Genomic DNA, 18,577 nt, shown 5'->3' on the forward strand with positions numbered 1-18,577 from the left:
AGGAACCGGCAGAATAGTCGGACAGGCGGGGATCAGGAACCGGCAGAATAGTCAGACAGGCGGAGATCAGGAACCGGCAGAAGAGTTAGACAGGCAGGGATCAGGAACCGGGAGAATAGTCAGACAGGCGGGGATTAGGAACCGGCAGAAGAGTCAGACAGGCAGGGATCAGAGAACAGGCAAGATCGGTGGTAGGTCAGGATTTGCGTGCGCACGCAACTTTTTTTTAATAATAATAAATATTTTTAATAATTTATCACATTATAAAATTGCGGTTATATTTTTCAATTTTTTTCTTAAAAACGATACGGATGGTCTTCCCCTTGGACCAGTGTGAGCCTCCGCTGATTTAAGTTTCGATACGGCGGTTCCAGCCCCAGACAGCAAAAGAGCGTTGAATCAACGGTGAATCAACCTCCGTATTTTCAACCAAAACACGTTGAATCAGCGTTGAGACCGGGCGTCGATTCAACGTCAGTTTGCTCATACTGTCCACCGTCGATTCAACGTTGAATGGGAGGCGAACGACGACGGTGTGTCGATCCCTTTTCAACCTTTATTCAACGATTATGGTCGAATTTTGGTCGATTCAACGGCAGTTTGCTCTATACTGTTCCAGGTCGATTCAACGTTGAATGGAAGGCGGCCGACGACGGCGCGTCGACCCCTTTTCAACCTTTATTCAACTAGTGATTATGGTCGAATTTTGGTCGATTCAACGGCAGTTTGCTCATACTGTTCCAGGTCGATTCAACGTTGAATGGAAGGCGACCGACGACGGCGCGTCGATCCCTTTTCAACCTTTATTCAACTAGTGATTATGGTCGAATTGTGGTCGATGTTGGTTCTTCACTCACTGATTTATTTAAAGGACATCATGATATGACTCTACAATTAAATTAGGATTTTAAGGCTACTGAATCTCCTTCAAGGCTCTAATGAATATATGAATACACAGAACATAGGCTATTGTTGTCAAACATATTGTAGCGGCGGCCAAGAAACGCACAGTCAGACTTTATTTAACTGTAGTTCTGCGCCCCGTACACCCCTCGACGCAGACTACTTTTATTAAAATCCTCTCACATAGAGCACCCAACAAACAAACATGACACAACAACGATGGCGACAATAATGAACAATACAACGTGATAACCGAACACGAACAACCCAACCCCAAATAACCCTATTATTCTAACGAATATAATTATTATTTACACACACACATTCATTCATGGTCGAGGATCCTGCGGCGCCTGAAAATAAATAGAGGAATATTAACATAAGCAGTATAGGCTACAAAATGAGTCCAGCAATACGACTGAATGAGGTTTGTTTCAAACTACGCCATGCGCCCGTGACTTGCATTGTATGGAGCCAGTTTCCTGCCATAATTCAAACCTGAAAAGAAAAGTTTCAAAGGCTTGTAAGTCTGGGTTTGAAAACTCAACACCTTGTAAAAAAGGTTTTGCAACACTGAAAAAAGACATTATAACCTGAAAAAAATTCAAACAACTGTAAAAATGATTTTGTGTTCTATTTTATCTTCTTCATCATTTTCACCAACACATTTTCAAAGTATTTTTTTTTTTCCCACAAACATGTTTTCAAAGTTCAAACAATATCACCAGCGCATTTGCAGAGTTTCAAATCTGGCACTGTTCTAACAGTGTATTTCATTGTTTCCCGGTTTTGAAACCTTGTAAATGCAAACAGGTGTTCATACATTGAGAAATAAGTTTTGAAAGGTTGAATATTTATTTTTAAAAACTTGTAAAGGTGTATGTTTACGCCATTGCAATGTATTTTTTCAGAAGTGACTTATCAGCACTGACTTTTCAGAGATTCGACCACACAGGCGCAAGCTTTGAGTCACGTGAATATTGGCAGTGTTCTGTCGCGCATTTGTTTTGAAACTCCTGACAGTCTCTGAAGAAAAGGGTTAGCAACTAATAGGTTTAGAGATAAATGGTCCCCAGGAACGTTTTCTTTTTCTTCAGACTGTCAGGAGTTTCAAAACGAATGCGCGACAGAACGCTGCCAATATTCACGTGACTCAAAGCTTGCGCCTGCATGGTCAATTCTCTGAAAAGTCAGTTCTGAAAAAAGACATTGCAATGGCGTAAACGTACACCTTTACATGTTTTTAACACCTGTTTGCAGAATCCCATTTACAAGGTTTCAAAACCGGGAAACAATGAAATACACTGTTAGAACAGTGCCAGATTTGAAACTCTGCAAATGCGCTGGTGATATTGTTTGAACTTTGAAAATGTGTTGGTGAAAATGATGAAGATAAAATAGAACACAAATCATGTTTACAGATGTTTGAATTTCCCTTTGAAACTTTTTTTTTCAGGTTGGAATTATGGCAGGAAACTGGCTCCATAGCATTGCGCTCTCGAAATGCATTTTGGGTCCGTCCGTTCAGACCTGTCCATGGTTCAGAGTCGCACTCGCGACGCTCATCCGTCGAAGGACGCATGGTGTGTGGAACAAGCGTACATAGGCCTACCTGATCGCGTTCATTTGTTCGCCTCCCTCCACCTCCCTCTCTCTCCGGTGCATATTTAAGCCACTTCTTCAGTGTCCCTGAAAAAACAATATGGGTGGTCCCTGGCAGCGGTCAAGAATTACCAACATGGCGACGGTAAGCTGTAACATGGCCATGGCCATTTTTTGCATAGTGCACCTGCAGGCAAAAAGTCAGCAATTTGTTTCCTAACCACAGACCCTTAACGCTGGTGCGCAGTGCATTGGTTTCACTGTCCTCTCAGTCTCATTTTACTGCACTATGGGTTACCACATCGACTCCATCCCAGTTACTTCTTTGATTACAGAATGCATGCATGCAGGGTTAAATTGGTAGGCTACGGGACGACGCTGAAGTTGGCATCCGATTCGCAGCATCCGATTCGGCAGCTGGTCCACTTTAAATCGGTCCTTATTGAAAACCACTACACCTAGACTCTTCAAATCTGGACTAAATGATCACAGTGAGGCTATACATTATGTAAAACATAGTTTCAGATTTGTGAGCCTTTACCCTATTTGTGAAAATGCAATAAAGGCACATTTTAATGCTTTTTAGGGGTCCAGACCGCATTAGAACTGATCCTGATTAAAAACCACTACACCTAGACTCTTCAAATCTGGACTAAATTATCACAGTGAGGCTATACATTATGTAAAACATATTTTCAGATTTGTGAAACCTTTACCCTATTTGTGAAAATGCAATACAGGCTCATTTAGGGGTCCAGACCGCATTGCATTTTCACAAATAGGGTAAAGGTTTCAAAAATCTGAAACTATGTTTTACATAATGTATAGCCTTACTGTGATAATGTAGTCCAGATTTGAAGAGTATAGGTGTAGTGGTTTTCAATCAGGACCGATTTGAAGATTCTAAGTGGTTTTCAAGCCGAATCGGATGCTGCGAATCGGATTCCAACTTCAGCGTCGTGGCTACGGGCATGCCCGTAGCCCGACATACCACTCGTAGCCAATGCTAGCGGAGTAGCGCGTTGTTACATTCTTATGTGAATGTAGGCTTTCGGTGCAAGATAGCTAGATAGTAAAAGTAAAATAACGTCAAACTAAAGTGTTCTATAGTGCTGACTGATAGTCCAAGAGTGCAGTGCAGAATATTGTCAGTGTTAAAAGCATTGCTGCATCTGGACACAAAACTGAGATCGCATAGTAGCCTATGAATGGACTTTTTCTGATTTTACATGAAATAAGCATAGCTCAGAAGACTACCCATAGTGCATATTAAAAAATCGACTTGCTGGTTTAAAAGCATTTATTTTAATCAGTGGTATCTGTGTCTAATGCTTGTGTGGTGTGACTGAGTTTTGACAAACATACCGAACAGTACATCACTAAGGACAGTGCTTTTAAAGGCTTCCTTGAAGCCTTTCCCTGCCCAGTTGAAGCGACACGCCAGGTTATTTGTTAGGCCACTCTGCAACATCCTTCTTACGGCCTCTTCTGCAGTGTGCCCTCCAATTAGACTGAATGTTAAGATCTGACAAGACATAATAAACCAACAAACAAGTGAAACATTGATAATTATAACATGTATAATTACAATATCTCCCAAAAGTGAATAGGCCTACACCCCTCCCATTTTTGCAAATATTTTATTGTATCTTTTCATAGGATAACCCTTGGCATGAAACTTTATTATAACTTAAACTAGTCATTATACGTATTGTAGAGAACTATAGATTTATTGTCCTCAGAATATGACTAAAAACGCATCCATTAACAACTAAACAGCTGGCCACATAACTGAGTACACTTAATTATGAACATGACCATTGCGCCCATAGTGACAATAAATCTTATCGTAATCTACAAACTCTACACGGACTTCTTTAAGTTACATCAAAGTTTCATGTCTATAGAGTTATCCCATGAGAAGATACATTAAAACATTTGAAAAAATGGCTAGGGTTTTGTGAGATACTGTATATGTACCAATTTAGGTTAGGTGAACTTCTCACTGTTTCACATAATGAGTAATGTGTTAATTTTGTTTTGAAAGATAATTCCTACAAATACTGAGTGATGTAGTGGATGGCTGGAAAGAAGAGGTATGGTTTTATTAATTTACACATATACTTTGACTAGCTTTTGGGTAGTGCAGATTTGTACCTACCATCTTTTGTTTTTCGCAGGGGGTTTCTCTCATAACAGCCTCTGCTAATTGAAACTCCTCCATTGTCCTCAGAGGCAGCTTGATGGACGAAGCGGCAGCTTCTGGTGCTACCGGCCTCACCATCTCTCTCCTAAGCGCCCTCACTTCACTCCCCAGGTTGGTAATTTCTGCTTTCATCAATTTATTTTCTTCCAGCACTTTGGAAAGCAGCTCCACGACTTTAGATATTCCCATATCTGTTCATAGAAGTTACTTATTAGAAATGTTTTCTGGGGTTTGGTGTACTTTGGTGTACTTTCCCATTTCATCTTAATTATAATGTGTATGATAATGATGAAAACAATGGTTAGAATGTTTGTCTCCTCGACTTACCATGCAATAGCTGGTGGCTTGGTTGGACTATCTATATTCAAAAGTCATTGATTAGTGTCAAGTGCCAATGATTATATATTTTTTTCAAAGTAGTGTATTTAAGGAAGAGTTTGTAAGATTTACCTTGTAAGAAATTTATATAAATACATGTTCAATCAATACATGTTGAAATTAGTTGTTCTACTGACGCCAAAACCTACCTATATGTAGTAGCTCAAGTCTCTGGCTGCCATTTGATTGAGCTGGAATAAAAAAGTCATGTTATTGTGTGTAAGTTACAATATTTTAAGTTTTACTTGTTCAACCATCAGTTAGCCTGATATCGAGGAAGTTTGGCTTGGTCCTGGGATGCCGTGTGTGTGTGTGTGTGTGTGTGTGTGTGTGTGTGTGTGTGTGTGTGTGTGTGTGTGTGTGTGTGTGTGTGTGTGTGTGTGTGTGTGTGTGTGTGTGTGTGTGTGTGTGTGTGTGTGTGTGTGTTTCTTTACTGCACAAGAGGAATGGCTTTGTATGCAGTTGGGTAGTCCTTTATCCAGTCAGACCAACAATGAAATGTGTCAAAAAAAACGTGTTGGTTTGAAGCAACGATCAACGGGGAAGATGGGGAAAACTATGTATGAGGAACAATTATTTAAAGTAAAATTACCTCTTTGGGTGGTCGATGGCCCAAATAGCCACTCACTACTGATGTCTGAAAAAAATGAAACACTTCAAAACTGAATAAGAGAGCCAAATGGTATTTCTAACATATGTGTTAAACATGGTGTTGTTTCAAATGGTGCTTCAAAGTACCATTTGTACTGGCATTAACCAGTAAACACATGCAACATATTTTTACCTACCTGGCCCTACATCTACAGATTGTCGTGCTGTTTTTCTTGGGGGGGGTGGTGCCTCGTCATCAGTGTCCACACCTTGAAGCATAGTAAGTGCCAGTTTAGACAAAATGGACAAAATGGGCAGTCAAACAGCCGTTTCTGAAATATTTATATTTTAATTTCTAAAATGTTTTATTGCTGTTCAGTTTAACTCTAAAGGTCTGCACCTTCAAAAAAGTGTTGCGGCGGGCCCGTAGTGGTCTGGACTCTTCCAGCTGGCTCCTGCAGGTAGCGTGAGTTTGGCCTTTGGAACAAATCAAGGACAGTCATGGCAGTCAGTGGGTAACACCAGAAATATTAACAGAGAACTTATACATTTATGCATTTAGCAGATGCTTTGAGCTGAAGCGATTTACAACAAGAGGACTAACATTTAAGCTACAACACTATTTAAAACCTTGCTAAGAGTGCCAAAAAGTGCCACTAGTCACCCGAACACTGTCTGAAGTTTAAGTGCAATAGAAAGATGGAAGAGAGTGCATTGAAAGTTAAAAAGTGTTGGGACAAGAGTCATTCTAGGAAGAGCTGAGTTTTCAGGAGCTTTTCGAAGGTAGTGAGGGATGATAAGTTGCCTGTGGATGGTTCAGAGAACTACCTGCTATTAGCAGCCACTTTGTCAGTAAAGAATGAAGCATAAGGTTCTGCTGTGAGGTTTGTAGCAAGAGGGGAATGGTTTAGTAGATATTTGAAAGTAGAGAACAGTTTCCGGGTGTCAGTTGTATTGTGAATCTCAGTTGTATTGTGAATTTTTCGCTGCTGTGACATTGTAAGCAAAAGATGATAATAGTTACTGGTATTGTGTTAAATCTGATAGGTTATTAGTTTTATGCCATTCTCTCTCAGCAGCCCATGAGGTTAGAGCGCATCAATTGAAGGGAGTCGTTTATCCAAGGAAGGGGCTTAGAGGGTTGGGAGGGTCTGATGGATAGCGGGAATGTGTGGCCCAATTCACCTCTGGAGAGGAGAACATTTTTTGTTTTTTACCTTTTTTTCCTTCTGATAGGGTCTTCAGCCTCTGACTGTATGTCTGATGTTAAACACAGTAAGGACTTTTTCAGGTAGTCCTTTGCCTTTACATATGTTGCTGAAAGTGAATGGCATGCATTAGTGAAATTTAGCAAGTTGAATCTTATAGAAACGTTTTCATATGCCGCATTTTTCCTTACCACAGCTAACCAAGACCCTCACGTCACCGTGCACGTCCCACGCTGCACCTGGAGGAAGGTGGTGCGCGACTGCCTTCTGGAGGCGGATATGATCATAAGAACTAGGAGGCCAGAAACAATTCCATGACTCCCCTGCCTCCTCCAACCAGCTGCTTGGCACTATGGTAGTGCTCCTATCTTTGAATTCGACGACCTTCCACACCTGTGCCATCTGTCAATGAGGTGAATGAAAGAAAATTGAAGAATTGGCCAAAACTGAACTTTTGAACTCTTAAAAATGGGTAAACCGTCGATGTTGAATTGTAACCGAATTGTCTGAAGGCAGCTAGGCAAATGGATTGAATTCAATTTTGATAAAATTCCCTTAGCCAAATCCAAAATGGTGATATTCACCACCACCTAATGCATGCACAGCTATTTTCTTTAGTGTGCCAAGAAGTGTCCTGGCATCTTTAGGCAGCTCAGAGTGGTGTACTCTCAATATTGATAGAAGAGCGGTAACTGCAACAAGAGTAATGCCAAAAGTTGATGCCCATTGCTTTAGTTTAGCTTGTAAACTCATTTCCTCAGGCTCACTTTCATCACAGCTGGATAACCCACTAAAATCCTCTCTTTCACTGGCATCACTGTCTGTAGTGTTTTGGTCAGGACTGTTCTCGAATTCTGAAGTTGTCCCACACAGTGCTAGATCTGGTAAGCTAGGGGGGGCATTTTCAGCCTGATTAACTGTACTTAAATGTAATTGCTGCAAAATCTCGTTTTCTGTCTCCCTTGCGTTGGACAAGACTCGCCTCCTTTTACTCCAATAAGAGGCCATCTCTGTGTGTATCGGATACAATTATGAAATGCAAGTTTGATACCTTTTCTGCCGTGAGCTTTGAATGGTCTTCAGTGTCCCATAAATATGCAAATGAAGAAGAAAAAAAACACAAAGTTAGTTTTGATGGCATAGTGTGACAACAATGAATAGTTGCATTTAACCCTTTCACATGCAAGTGAAGAATCCCCCTTCTAATAATGTATAGCCTATTAAGGACCTATTTCAGGATAAATATACAAATACATTCACTTTGAACGTGTAGAAGGTTCTACAGGCAGCTGTAATAAACTAAGATATACTATTTATGAGATGGCTTGCAGTGTGCTTATCTGACAGGATTAAAACCGTGCATTCTGTGTGAATGTGTATTTGAATGTTAACATTTAATAACATGTCGTTTTTAGTTATGTAATCATTTGAAAGTCCCTTCAAGTTGAAAAAGCACATGCATTCTTATTATGGCCACACCTGGCGTACTAGTAAATCAACTGATCAGATTGGTTAAAAAAATAGAGGCTGCGTGTGATTTCAGTTCCGGTTCAATGCATTTGTAATGAGGGGGCGCACTTCTGTGCAGTGTGCGCAAGTCGTCGTTGCCAGCAGGCTGCACCCGACAGCCAAGGGATTTACATGTGGCATAGCAAGGTAAGCAGCAGAATTGTTTCCAAATTAAGCGTAATTTAGAAATGGAGTTGTTGAGTATTATGGTTTCATGAAAGCAAGGACAGCACTCGGTTGCTTTCGAAACTTTGAATCGCCAACAACGGACGTTTCGGGCCGCGCGCCCTTCAGCGTGTTATGGCTTCTTCACGGCCATTACACGCTGAAAAAGGGAAACGTCCGTTGTTGGCGATTAAAAGTTTTGAATGCAACAGTGCTGTCCTTTCTTTCAGGAAATAATATTACGATACGTTGGATTCAGCACGCAGTTAAGTTATATAACGAAGTCTAGTTAGTGTGAGCGCGTTACTGCATATATTCGATTTTTTTTCTTGCCCTTGTGGAGGCTTGGGTGAAGGGGTCATTAATATTTGGTTTTATTTAGTATTATGGTACAATATGTAGCTGGGCCGACATGTCCACGGGTCGATTTCCCGTAGTATATTGATCATTTTTAATGATTTGGATTTCCCCGCGACGGTTTCGCGGGATTCAGCTGCTAGTCAGGGACGCAGCGCGTGACCGTGACGTTATTTATTGGGAAATGGGACTAAAACGAATATAATGGATGACATTCATAGTATTATTGGTATAAAAATTCCAATTTATCAATGTCCTTCTAGAATCTGTCATGAACTTTGATTATCAAATCAAACGATGTCTCGAGCGCAATAGATGTCTCTGATATAACGGACATTTCGCTGCTATTCTTTGGCAATTTGACATTTTAAGTTGGCCATATGAGCAATGTTGTTTCTTAATGTTACTCACATATGAACGTAGTCTAATATAAACATAGACTACGTTAATGTGAAGTAAATATACACAGCTGTTATAACCGCAATAACTTATCCTGGCATAGCAGTAGCCATAAGCAATTTGGCACAGAGTTTAGCTGAATGTCATTGATGATAAAGCTAACGTTAGTTAGTATATCTAGTTAGTCATCTATGAACGAATATGGTCGAACTAAAGTTGCTAACAGACCGACAGTCAAACATGATCGCTATTCGTGTTATTCTACTTACCAAGAGTTGTATATAATATTAAATAATTAATAGGTTATTGCTGTAAATGTCAGTACGACCGTAGTTGCCAACTACATCAACGGAAGATGAGCATCTTCCCTGGGGAGGCTCGTGCGCCTGGTTCAGGAGCAGTGTATAGCTCGAGCAGTCAACTGCTCTTGAACCTGGCGCTCGAGGCTCCCCAGAAACTGGAACGTCAAGGTTAATGTTCGTTTTACCTTATTTGTGTATTTTGCTTGGGTGCCATTTTTATGTTTTGGCCAGGATCAATTCATGTACCCGTCATTTCAAGGTTATTTTCCCTCACAAAAGCTAGAACTTGTTTGGGCAATTTAGTTGTGCAGTACATTATACATTGTAAAAAGCCTGTAGTAAGAGAGAAAAGAAAAGACATGATTATGTGTACTGTGGTCAAGACACCCAAGTGGTTTGCATATTTGGTGTAACTGATGTTTTTCTTTTACTCTTGCAACTTTCCCTTTTAGTCTCTGAAGCAGTGTCTCACACTCGAGTCCTGACCGAGGGCCTTGAAACTGGCATGCCTGTTCAAAACATCTCCAGGACAACAAGGTTATTTTGTGTTGACGTGTATTGAATTCTTAAGGGCAAAGGTAACTCTTAACAGGCAAATTCTGTAGAAACTCCATAAAAAGAAATATTAACTCACTAAGACCATTCATGAAACATCAGTAAGCTGCAGTTTGCATAGCCAGTCAGTAATATTTTAGTTCTTGCAATTGCGACTGCTTGTAAAAAAAAAAATGCAACAAGAAGTGTGCATTTCGCCGGCACAACGCGACAAGAAATGTGCGTTTCGCCGGCACGACGCGAAGCATGTGTTCAAAACGCTACCCTGAACCTGTGGATACAAAGGATTTGACTGTGATAGGAGTAGCGAGAAGTCAATGTAGCGTTTTCGCGGCGAAATTTTGTAGAAGATAAACAATTTCCTCGTTTATGGCGCCCCCTAATGGCGAAATTTTCCGAAATTTTTGTCGAACGACATTAAGGTTAGCACCAACATGTGTGTTCGTTCCGATGTCTAATTTTGGATTTCTTTAGATTTTTGATTTTCCACGTCTAATTTAGCTCATAAACCAATATTCAAAACGCTACCGTTTCGTCGTCGAAGGTCCGATCAAAAAAGTGTCTATCATTTCTATGCGTGTGCGTCTGAAGATGCCATGGCAAAGTTTGGTGTCGATTGGTCAAGAAATGTGGGAGGAGTGGGGAAAAAACAGTTTAGCGGTTTTCGCGACTTTGCGAAAAAAAATTATGGACGCAAATGGGCTTGGCCTAGGCCAAAAGATGCAGCAGACTCCAGTGAATCTGTGGGTATAACGTTTTGGACTGTGGGAGGTTCGGTGTGGGAGTTATAGCCCCAAACGCGTATTCCTTGGTATAGCGCCAACTAGTGGCCGGCATGTCTGGATTTTGTCGTCTGCATAGTCTTCACGTACCTGGATCTAGTCATGTAATTGGTGTGTGTGCACCATTTTCGGTTTGGGCTGTAGTACCACTTTCTTGGTAGGAAGTATAAAAATCCTTACAAAAACAATAGGGATCCAACCTGTTGGCTTGGACCCCTAATGATGCCACCAACAATAACCAATACAATGTTGTGCCAGATAACCTCAAATATAATTAGCCTACTTCCTATTTGTGCAAACCCATCAGATACCTTTGGAAAAAAACAAAAGTGCAAAGATGCTTTGTCTCAAATTAGTTCCCTTACCGTTTAATTTGGAGCAAGTGAAACAATCACGGGCTTGTGTTATCTGTAGGGTCTCCGTTGTTGTCAACTGCTTCTCGGAGAGCTGGATGGAGAGGGTTTGCAGCGTCTGTATTCCAATTGGTTGTCAGGGTTTTTGCATTGAAAATGCATCAGTGAACAAATCGCCTGCTTGTGCCATCCGCAAGGTCTTCGTTGTCAACTTCTTGTTGGAGAGCTGGATGTAGAGGTTTTGCGACGTCTGTATTCAGATTAGGGCTGCACGATATGGGCAAAATATGATATCCCGATATTTTTTGGCTGAATGGCGATATATCTCGATATTTTCTATAGAGTGGGATAGATGGCTTTGTCGCATTGTCCTGCGTACTACGGTGAGGGTTTCAGTGCGCCCTAACTTTAATCCCCCGCCCCCTCCCTTCTCTGTTCCATTTTGGAACACGTTTGGTTTAATTTCGCTTGTTTCGTATATTTTAATTAATTAAGGGCGCCTCCAGAGGGCGCATTGAACACATTGGATCGGCCCTCCGCTTTGGGGCCGCATTATCATCTAGAGCGTGTATTAACTTTTGATAGTCTAACGTGGTCCATTATCCCTTACTTGTTGCAAGACACAGTAGTCTACACATACATCTATGCATAAGGTTTCTGAGAACAGCAGGACAAGTTGGCACATCAACATTCACAAACGGAAGGCTTGTGCTACTCCATCTAGGCACTTTGAGTTGTAGCCTCATACCATAATTGAATGCCGCTTCTTTTGTAGCAAGAAGCAGCAAGTGTTATTTTCACAGAAGATGAACACATACCAAATTTTCCGATAAGCATATTAGCTTGTGCATACATCATACGATACTGCCTGCAAATTTCACGGTCATTAGACTGGTCGTCAGTTATGTAATGTTATAAGTTTTTAGCCTCATTACATATGTTAAGGACTGTGCCAGGAAAGGAGAAATCAGTAGTTATCAGTTTCTTATCTGCCTTACTTCATGAGCATCAGCTGTATGTGGCCTTAGTGCCTAGATTTAATATGACAACCGCCACTGTTTGGACAGGCGGGTAGACGTAAACTGGCAGATAAATCTAAGTGTTATGATTTCGCACATTCATTTCTTATGTTTGCATTTGTGTCTTGCAGAAGATGAAGGAGAATGCGTGCAGTGGGCTGAATGGAGAATTCGTGAATCAAAGGCAACACCACCAAATGCATTATGAAATTAAGCACTATCAGGTTGTCAAGGCTGTAGCTCAGCGGGTACATGGTCCTGGATACCAGATTTTTTTTTTTTGAAAACTATTTATATATGGAATCTGAATGCACTCCAGGAAATGCTGCAGTTCTTTGTGCCACAAGAGGCCAAGAAGCTCTACTACAAGACGTTGAGGCAGAAGATGAAGATTATTACAAATTATCCAAGTCAGTTCTGACCAAGTAATTTGATTGGACAAGAGGCATTCCAGTGCTGATATAGAGTATAACAGCACTGGGTCTTTTAACTATACACGTATCGCTCCGCTTTACGGGTGTTCTCATAACCGTTAATGTTATTAACAATCTTTTTGTAGCTTAGATTGCAGCTAACTTTGCACAGCAAATATGAACATGTTTCCAGGAATAACATTGGAGTTGAATTAAGAATGGTCGCCAGAAGAGGACCAAGGGAACCTAATGTAATGCTAATGTGTTTATGTGTTGCTTGGCAACAGTTCAGTCCAGTTGCGGATCTATTTGTGTTGGCGGAGCCAAATAAATCATTAATGAACCAAAGAAATCTGATCATAATATGTTAATTATTATTGGTGCTTGTAGAACTGTTGTATAAAAGCAATATCACTCAGGAGTGAGTGCTGTTGTACTACGGCTGGGATTCGGTCGTAGGTATGAGGCCGTTGGCCGAGTGCCGAAGAGAATCACAGCCGTAGTACAACAGCACTCCCTCTTGTGTGATATTGCTTAATTATTCTGTTCCAAAATTCCATAAAAAGTCTGATTACTAAGAAATATTGATGTATCATTACTTTTGTCAGTTTCAAGTTTTTGTTTTAACACAGGTCTACCAACAATGTGTATGATGTATGACTACCTGAAAGCATTTGTCTATGACCTCACCCAGCTGCTGAGAGAACCTTCGGAGGTAAACCTCTAAAGGTGTGCTCCTTTATAAGCGATGCTCCAGCATGTGATTTTCTTCAAAACAGTGTGCTATCCTCTGGTTCAGTCTTTATCATCTACAGTTGATTTAGGTACAAAAAAAGCCCATTTCACATATCCCATTGATTAAATGCACCTCTGCTGTTTGGGTGTAAATTTTGCCATCACTATTTCTTGTTACGGAGATGAGGACAACTACTTGCCTCTTTCATGCATCTCCTTTGTCCACATCTATGTTTGGGGATTGTAATTTGAAGCCATTCCTCAAGTGTTTGCTATGCCTCATTGTTTATTATACTGCACACTTGGGAAAAAATATATATTTTATTCAATGTCTTCCCTTCTACAATGTGGCAGCAAAATCATTACTACAGATTTTTTTCCCCCACTTTATTCTGTTTTGGGCATTTCCTACCAGTGCAAAGATGTTTAAATTAGTCACTGAAAGCAGTGTTCTGAAATATCAAAAATAGTTGTAGCCTGTATATGTATGCATGGCCTTCACATATTTTTTGTAAAGCTGTACATGTCTTTAAAGATGTTGATGCGGATGTTTCCACATTTACATTTCTCAGTGCAAATGGGTTTTTGAATAAGTTTCTGAAAGTAGTGCTTTGAGATGTTTGAGATAACAAACATTTAATATGTTGGAAATATTTTTGGTCGCTGTGTCATAATTCAGCTCAATATTTAATATATTGTTTCTTATGGCACATTAACGAGAAAATGTCAAACTGGCACTGAATGTTGAAAAGGTTGCTGACCCCTGGTTACTGTATTCCCTCTCCCGCTCCATTACATGTATGTTAGTTTATTTCAAGTTAACTTGTTTTTCTGTGTTATTACAACCTTGCAACACATTTCCATTAATGTAGTTTGTTTATTCCTTAACAGTTTTCCAAAAACACAATAAAATGGGTATTAAAACCTTAATCTTTTGTCAAGCCAAACTCTTGAGTAATTATTTCAAAGAATAGGGGCGTGGAAATCAATGAGGTAAGTGGGCTTTGGGGCTTATCTTATGACTAACTTTGGATCTGAACTAATGTGAATTGTGAGTAGTTCTCATGGTGTTTACATCGCTTTACTAGGATTTCTAAATTGCAGCTTCTGTGTTTTAACCCCTCTCAAATGCTACTGTTGTAATGGGGTTTTCTTAACCAGTGATCTTTATTGCATTTGTGAAAGCTGTTTGTGTGAGCTTGCTAAAAGTATATAGACCAGTTTTCCTGCCAGAAATAGTTGTAGCTGCAACATTCAATGGCCATACCTGCAGATTATCTACAAGGAAAAGCATTAATTTATCTCATTACAAAATGACAATTGAAATATCAGGAAAATTGCTAATATGCGTTACAACCTCAATTCAACGCCATTTCGACGCGTGGTAAATGACGTTGAAAATTAGCACGCAAATCATCGTTGAAACAACGTAGTATTTTCGACATTCTCCGACCGTCGAGATAACGACTATCCACCACGTTGATTCAACGGTGAATTTTAGTCGTCTGACGGAAACCGACTATTTTAACCAACAATCAACCCGTTTTCGACGCCCCATTGCCGTCTGGGGCGGCACAGCACATGACATGTTACACAAAATGGAGGCTATCTTAGTTAGTAAGACGACAGCAATTTCGCCCATATGGAAGTTTTTTGGATTCAAGCCAAATGAGAAAGGTGAACCTAAAGACGTCAACCAGACGATATGTCGGCTTTGTAGAAGGATGATTCCGGTGAAGGATTCCCAGACAACAAAGTTACACGGTAATTTGAGAGTGCATCACCCGGCAGATCATGCTTCTTTAGCCCCACGTGCCGTGGCCTCCGCTGTTGCTACAACCTCGCAGCAGCCCTCCATCCTGGGCGCCTTCTCAAGGGGAACCAAATACAAGCGAGACAGCCTTCGATGGAAGCAGTGTACCACAGCTGTGACCCGGTATTTGTGTAAAGAAATGGTGGCCTTCAAGACGGTGGAGAAGCAGTATGAGTTGCCTACCTACGCGCAAATACTTTTCCCAAACTGCCATCCCCAATGTATACAATAGGGCTTTGACTTCGAACTTCGTGATTCGAATATAATTCGAATATCAAAAAAAAAAATCAAAATTCGAACGAATATTAGGCAGCCCTTAATATTCGAACCTGTTATGGGCAGGCCAAGAGGGAGAGACGTCGGAGAACCCATGCAGTCTATTCATAATATTGTAATGACCACGGAAGAGGCAGTGAATGAAGTATTGATTAGACAGCGATTTATTGGAAACATAATAAACCGTTGGAACACGCAAGACCGGTAACCATAGCAACGCCGGTAAACAAACCTCGCAAAGCCCAATCCAGGGCTGAATCCGAATACTCATACTTATAGTATGCATTTTGTAGTACGCCACAAATATAGCGCGTCCGAATGCTCAGTGTGTATTGTGTAGTACGGAAAACGTTTCCGAATGCGTACTACCGCCACAGTATACAACGGCAGGTCACTACGTTACCAGACTACGAGTCAGCCATCTCTTCTTCGTTCGGAAGAGATGGCTGACCCGACCCGACACTACCAACAGCGGCTTAGAAAGACGTCATAGAAAGCGGCGAAAAAAAGAGACTTTAAAAAGAGTAAAAAAGTAAAGTATGTAATTAAGTAAAAAGAGACATTTTTAATTTAATAGCAACGATGACAAGACGGAAAACAGGTAATTTATCAAGGTAATTTTGCCGGCATCTGAGGGGAGACACGTCATCTCCAAACATCCGGTGGAGTTACGGCGGTGTTCGGAAGAGTTCAGAGGCGTTCTACGCATAGCTGTAGACCGTTCTAGGCGTTGTACGGTCAAGTAGTAGACACTGAACATAAATAGTGTGTACTAAGTATTCAGATTCAGCCCAGGTATTACTGAAGGCATTTAATGGTCAAAATATTTTTAATAAATATTCGAATATATTCGAATACTAATATTAATAAACAAACGAACTTCGAATATGATTTTTGGCCAAAAGTCAAAGCCCTAGTATACAATGAAACCAGAGCTTCGGTTGTAACCGAATTAAAATCGGCCTCCTTCATTGCCCTGACCTCAGACATGTGGTCATCCGTGAACATGACGCCATGTCTCTCACAGCCCATTATATAAGCAAAGACTGGCAACTGGAGGCGAAGTGTTTGGCCACATCCTTCGTCCCAGAAAATCAAACGAAAGATGTGCTGGCAGACGCCCTCAAAGTCGGCGCTCAAGAGTGGGGCATAGAGGAAGAGAAGATATCCTGCATCACAACCGACAATGGTGCAAACATTATTGCAGCCGTCCGGGAGCTCAAATGGCCCTGGTTGAACTGCTTTGGACATAATTTGAATATGGCCATAAACAACGCACTTGACGGAGAAAAGGATCGCACTAGTCGTGCGTTTGGGGTCTGCCGGGCAATCAACGGCGCCTTTTCTCATAGTTGGCAACGGAAACGGGAGCTGAGCAAAGCCCAGGATGAGCTACCACTCCCCAACCATGCTTTGATTACGGTAGGATTATTAGATTTTATTAGTAGGCGAGTGGTGTTATTATGAATAGGCAAATATTATTATGCAGGCTATTTGGCTAATCAGTCTTATTTTAAAAACAGGACTGTGCAACACGTTGGGGTTCGAAGCAGAAGATGGCAGAGAGGATACTGGAACAGGCCACAGCAATCAAGAGGGTTTTCGCAAACGACAGAAGCCCCCGTCCCCTGCCAAACCTGACGTGGCAAGATGAAGCTGTGCTGGAGGCAGTGAGTCTCTTCCTTGCTGCCCACGCTACAATTATTGAAAGACAACGTCTTGAAGGAAGACGACGATGACGTCCGGATGACGTCCGTCATTAAAAGCGGGGTGCTGCTGGAACTAGATAACAAATACGACAATGAAGCGTCATTAAAATTAATGCGCTTATCTGCTCTCCATATCGATGCCGTTTCCCTCGACAGCACGAGAGTTTGATTGGAGGCAGAGATGGTGTCATTCTGCAGGAGGCAGACCACCGGACAGGTAAGGGTCAGAGTGGAGGATGTTGAGACGGAGCAGCCAGTGGCACCTATTCCACCACCACCACCACCTAAGAAAATAAAACCTTCCCTGGGTAGCCTTTTGAGAAAGGCGAAGCAACCTTTGACACTCACTGAGGAGCAACGGGCAAACGCAGAAGTAACAGCCTACCTGCAAGAAGATGCACTGGATGGGGACAGTGACCCACTCGCATGGTGGAAGGCAAACGAGAACCGCTTTCCGTTAATGGCCAAGATTGCGAGTAAATATCTTTGTATATGCGCTACTAGTTCACTTTCTGAGCGTGTATTTAGCACTGCAGGCAACGTTGTCACGCCACTGATGAGCTTGTTGAAGCCAGAAAAGGTGAATATGCTGGTGTTCTTGTCCAGAAACCTGTAGGCTATGCACACACTTTAAAATGTGTATTTATTATTAGGCTTTTAGGCATACATTTGGACTATTTCGTTCCTCTGAATCCAAATTAGGTTTTCTTTCGATTGGTTCTACAGTCTGCAATATTCCTAGCAAATGTTTGCAAAATGCCCATTTTTATTTTATTTGCTCTGAAATAATTTATTTTCATTTTCTTAATTTGCGAAATTGACACTTAGACTTAATTTTAAATTGTATTTATTATTATGCTTTTAGGCCTACTTGCATGAACAATACAATTGGACCATTATTGTTTGTCAGCTAAAGCTTGTAAACATTGGATTATTCGTTCCTTTGAATCCAAATTTCGTTTTCTTTCGACTGCGTTCTGCAGTCTGCAATGGGCCTAGCCAATTTTGTGCCCATTTCTATTTTATTTGCTCTGCCAGCATTTTTTTTTCGTTTTAAAAGAGTTTTGTGAAGACTTCGCCATCTGTTATACTTGTGTTATGTTCAATACTCAGTTATAATTGTTCTTTAAAAGCGTTTTGTAAGTGGGCCTACATATATAGCCTCCCTTGAAGCGAATGTCTTATTATTCTGTTCCAAATAAACCCGGCAACCTTTTGACTTGGATGTTTTTATGTGAACGTCAATGGGACTGTCTTATGCACACCGACATAATTATATGAAATTGTCTCTTCGAATATTTC

The 18,577-nt window shown here is 40.9% G+C and overlaps 1 protein-coding gene and 3 long non-coding RNA genes across 9 annotated transcripts; 3 read left to right on the plus strand and 1 right to left on the minus strand.

Moving 5' to 3' along the window:
- Window positions 1–1,017: 1,017 nt before the first annotated feature.
- LOC115539618 (uncharacterized) lies at window positions 1,018–12,464 on the minus strand. Of its 5 annotated transcripts, none has more exons than XR_003975987.1 (13): window positions 11,323–12,464; window positions 7,940–7,965; window positions 7,080–7,290; window positions 6,898–6,997; window positions 6,081–6,157; window positions 5,878–5,949; window positions 5,682–5,726; window positions 5,239–5,280; window positions 5,039–5,069; window positions 4,667–4,902; window positions 3,871–4,030; window positions 2,516–2,692; window positions 1,018–1,256 (listed from the first exon to the last, which is right to left on the minus strand). XR_003975987.1 is itself a non-coding variant. In XM_030350439.1 (9 exons), coding segments are annotated over exons 1-9 (669 nt in total). In that variant the 5' UTR covers window positions 8,030–10,073; the 3' UTR covers window positions 4,667–4,901. The 5 variants fall into 5 exon arrangements, 1 of the variants encoding a protein (XP_030206299.1); XR_003975988.1 differs by lacking the exon at window positions 11,323–12,464 and adding an exon at window positions 9,806–10,073; XR_003975989.1 differs by lacking the exon at window positions 1,018–1,256 and adding an exon at window positions 1,370–1,401.
- On the plus strand, window positions 5,893–7,317 carry LOC115539745 (uncharacterized). The gene is made up of 3 exons (XR_003976010.1): window positions 5,893–5,960; window positions 6,060–6,971; window positions 7,085–7,317. It is a non-coding gene; the product is annotated as an uncharacterized LOC115539745 (long non-coding RNA).
- Window positions 8,460–14,407, plus strand: LOC115539731 (uncharacterized). 2 transcript variants are annotated; one of them, XR_003975999.1, is made up of 3 exons: window positions 8,460–8,544; window positions 10,073–10,198; window positions 12,461–14,407. It is a non-coding gene; the product is annotated as an uncharacterized LOC115539731 (long non-coding RNA). The 2 variants fall into 2 exon arrangements; XR_003976000.1 differs by having other exon boundaries at window positions 10,073–10,157.
- A 2,163-nt stretch (window positions 14,408–16,570) lies between these two features.
- Window positions 16,571–18,494, plus strand: LOC115539770 (uncharacterized). Its single transcript, XR_003976036.1, has 2 exons — window positions 16,571–16,988; window positions 17,090–18,494. It is a non-coding gene; the product is annotated as an uncharacterized LOC115539770 (long non-coding RNA).
- Window positions 18,495–18,577: the final 83 nt, after the last annotated feature.

The sequence above is a fragment of the Gadus morhua genome, chromosome 1 (assembly GCF_902167405.1).
Source record: "Gadus morhua chromosome 1, gadMor3.0, whole genome shotgun sequence".
NCBI lineage: Eukaryota > Metazoa > Chordata > Actinopteri > Gadiformes > Gadidae > Gadus > Gadus morhua.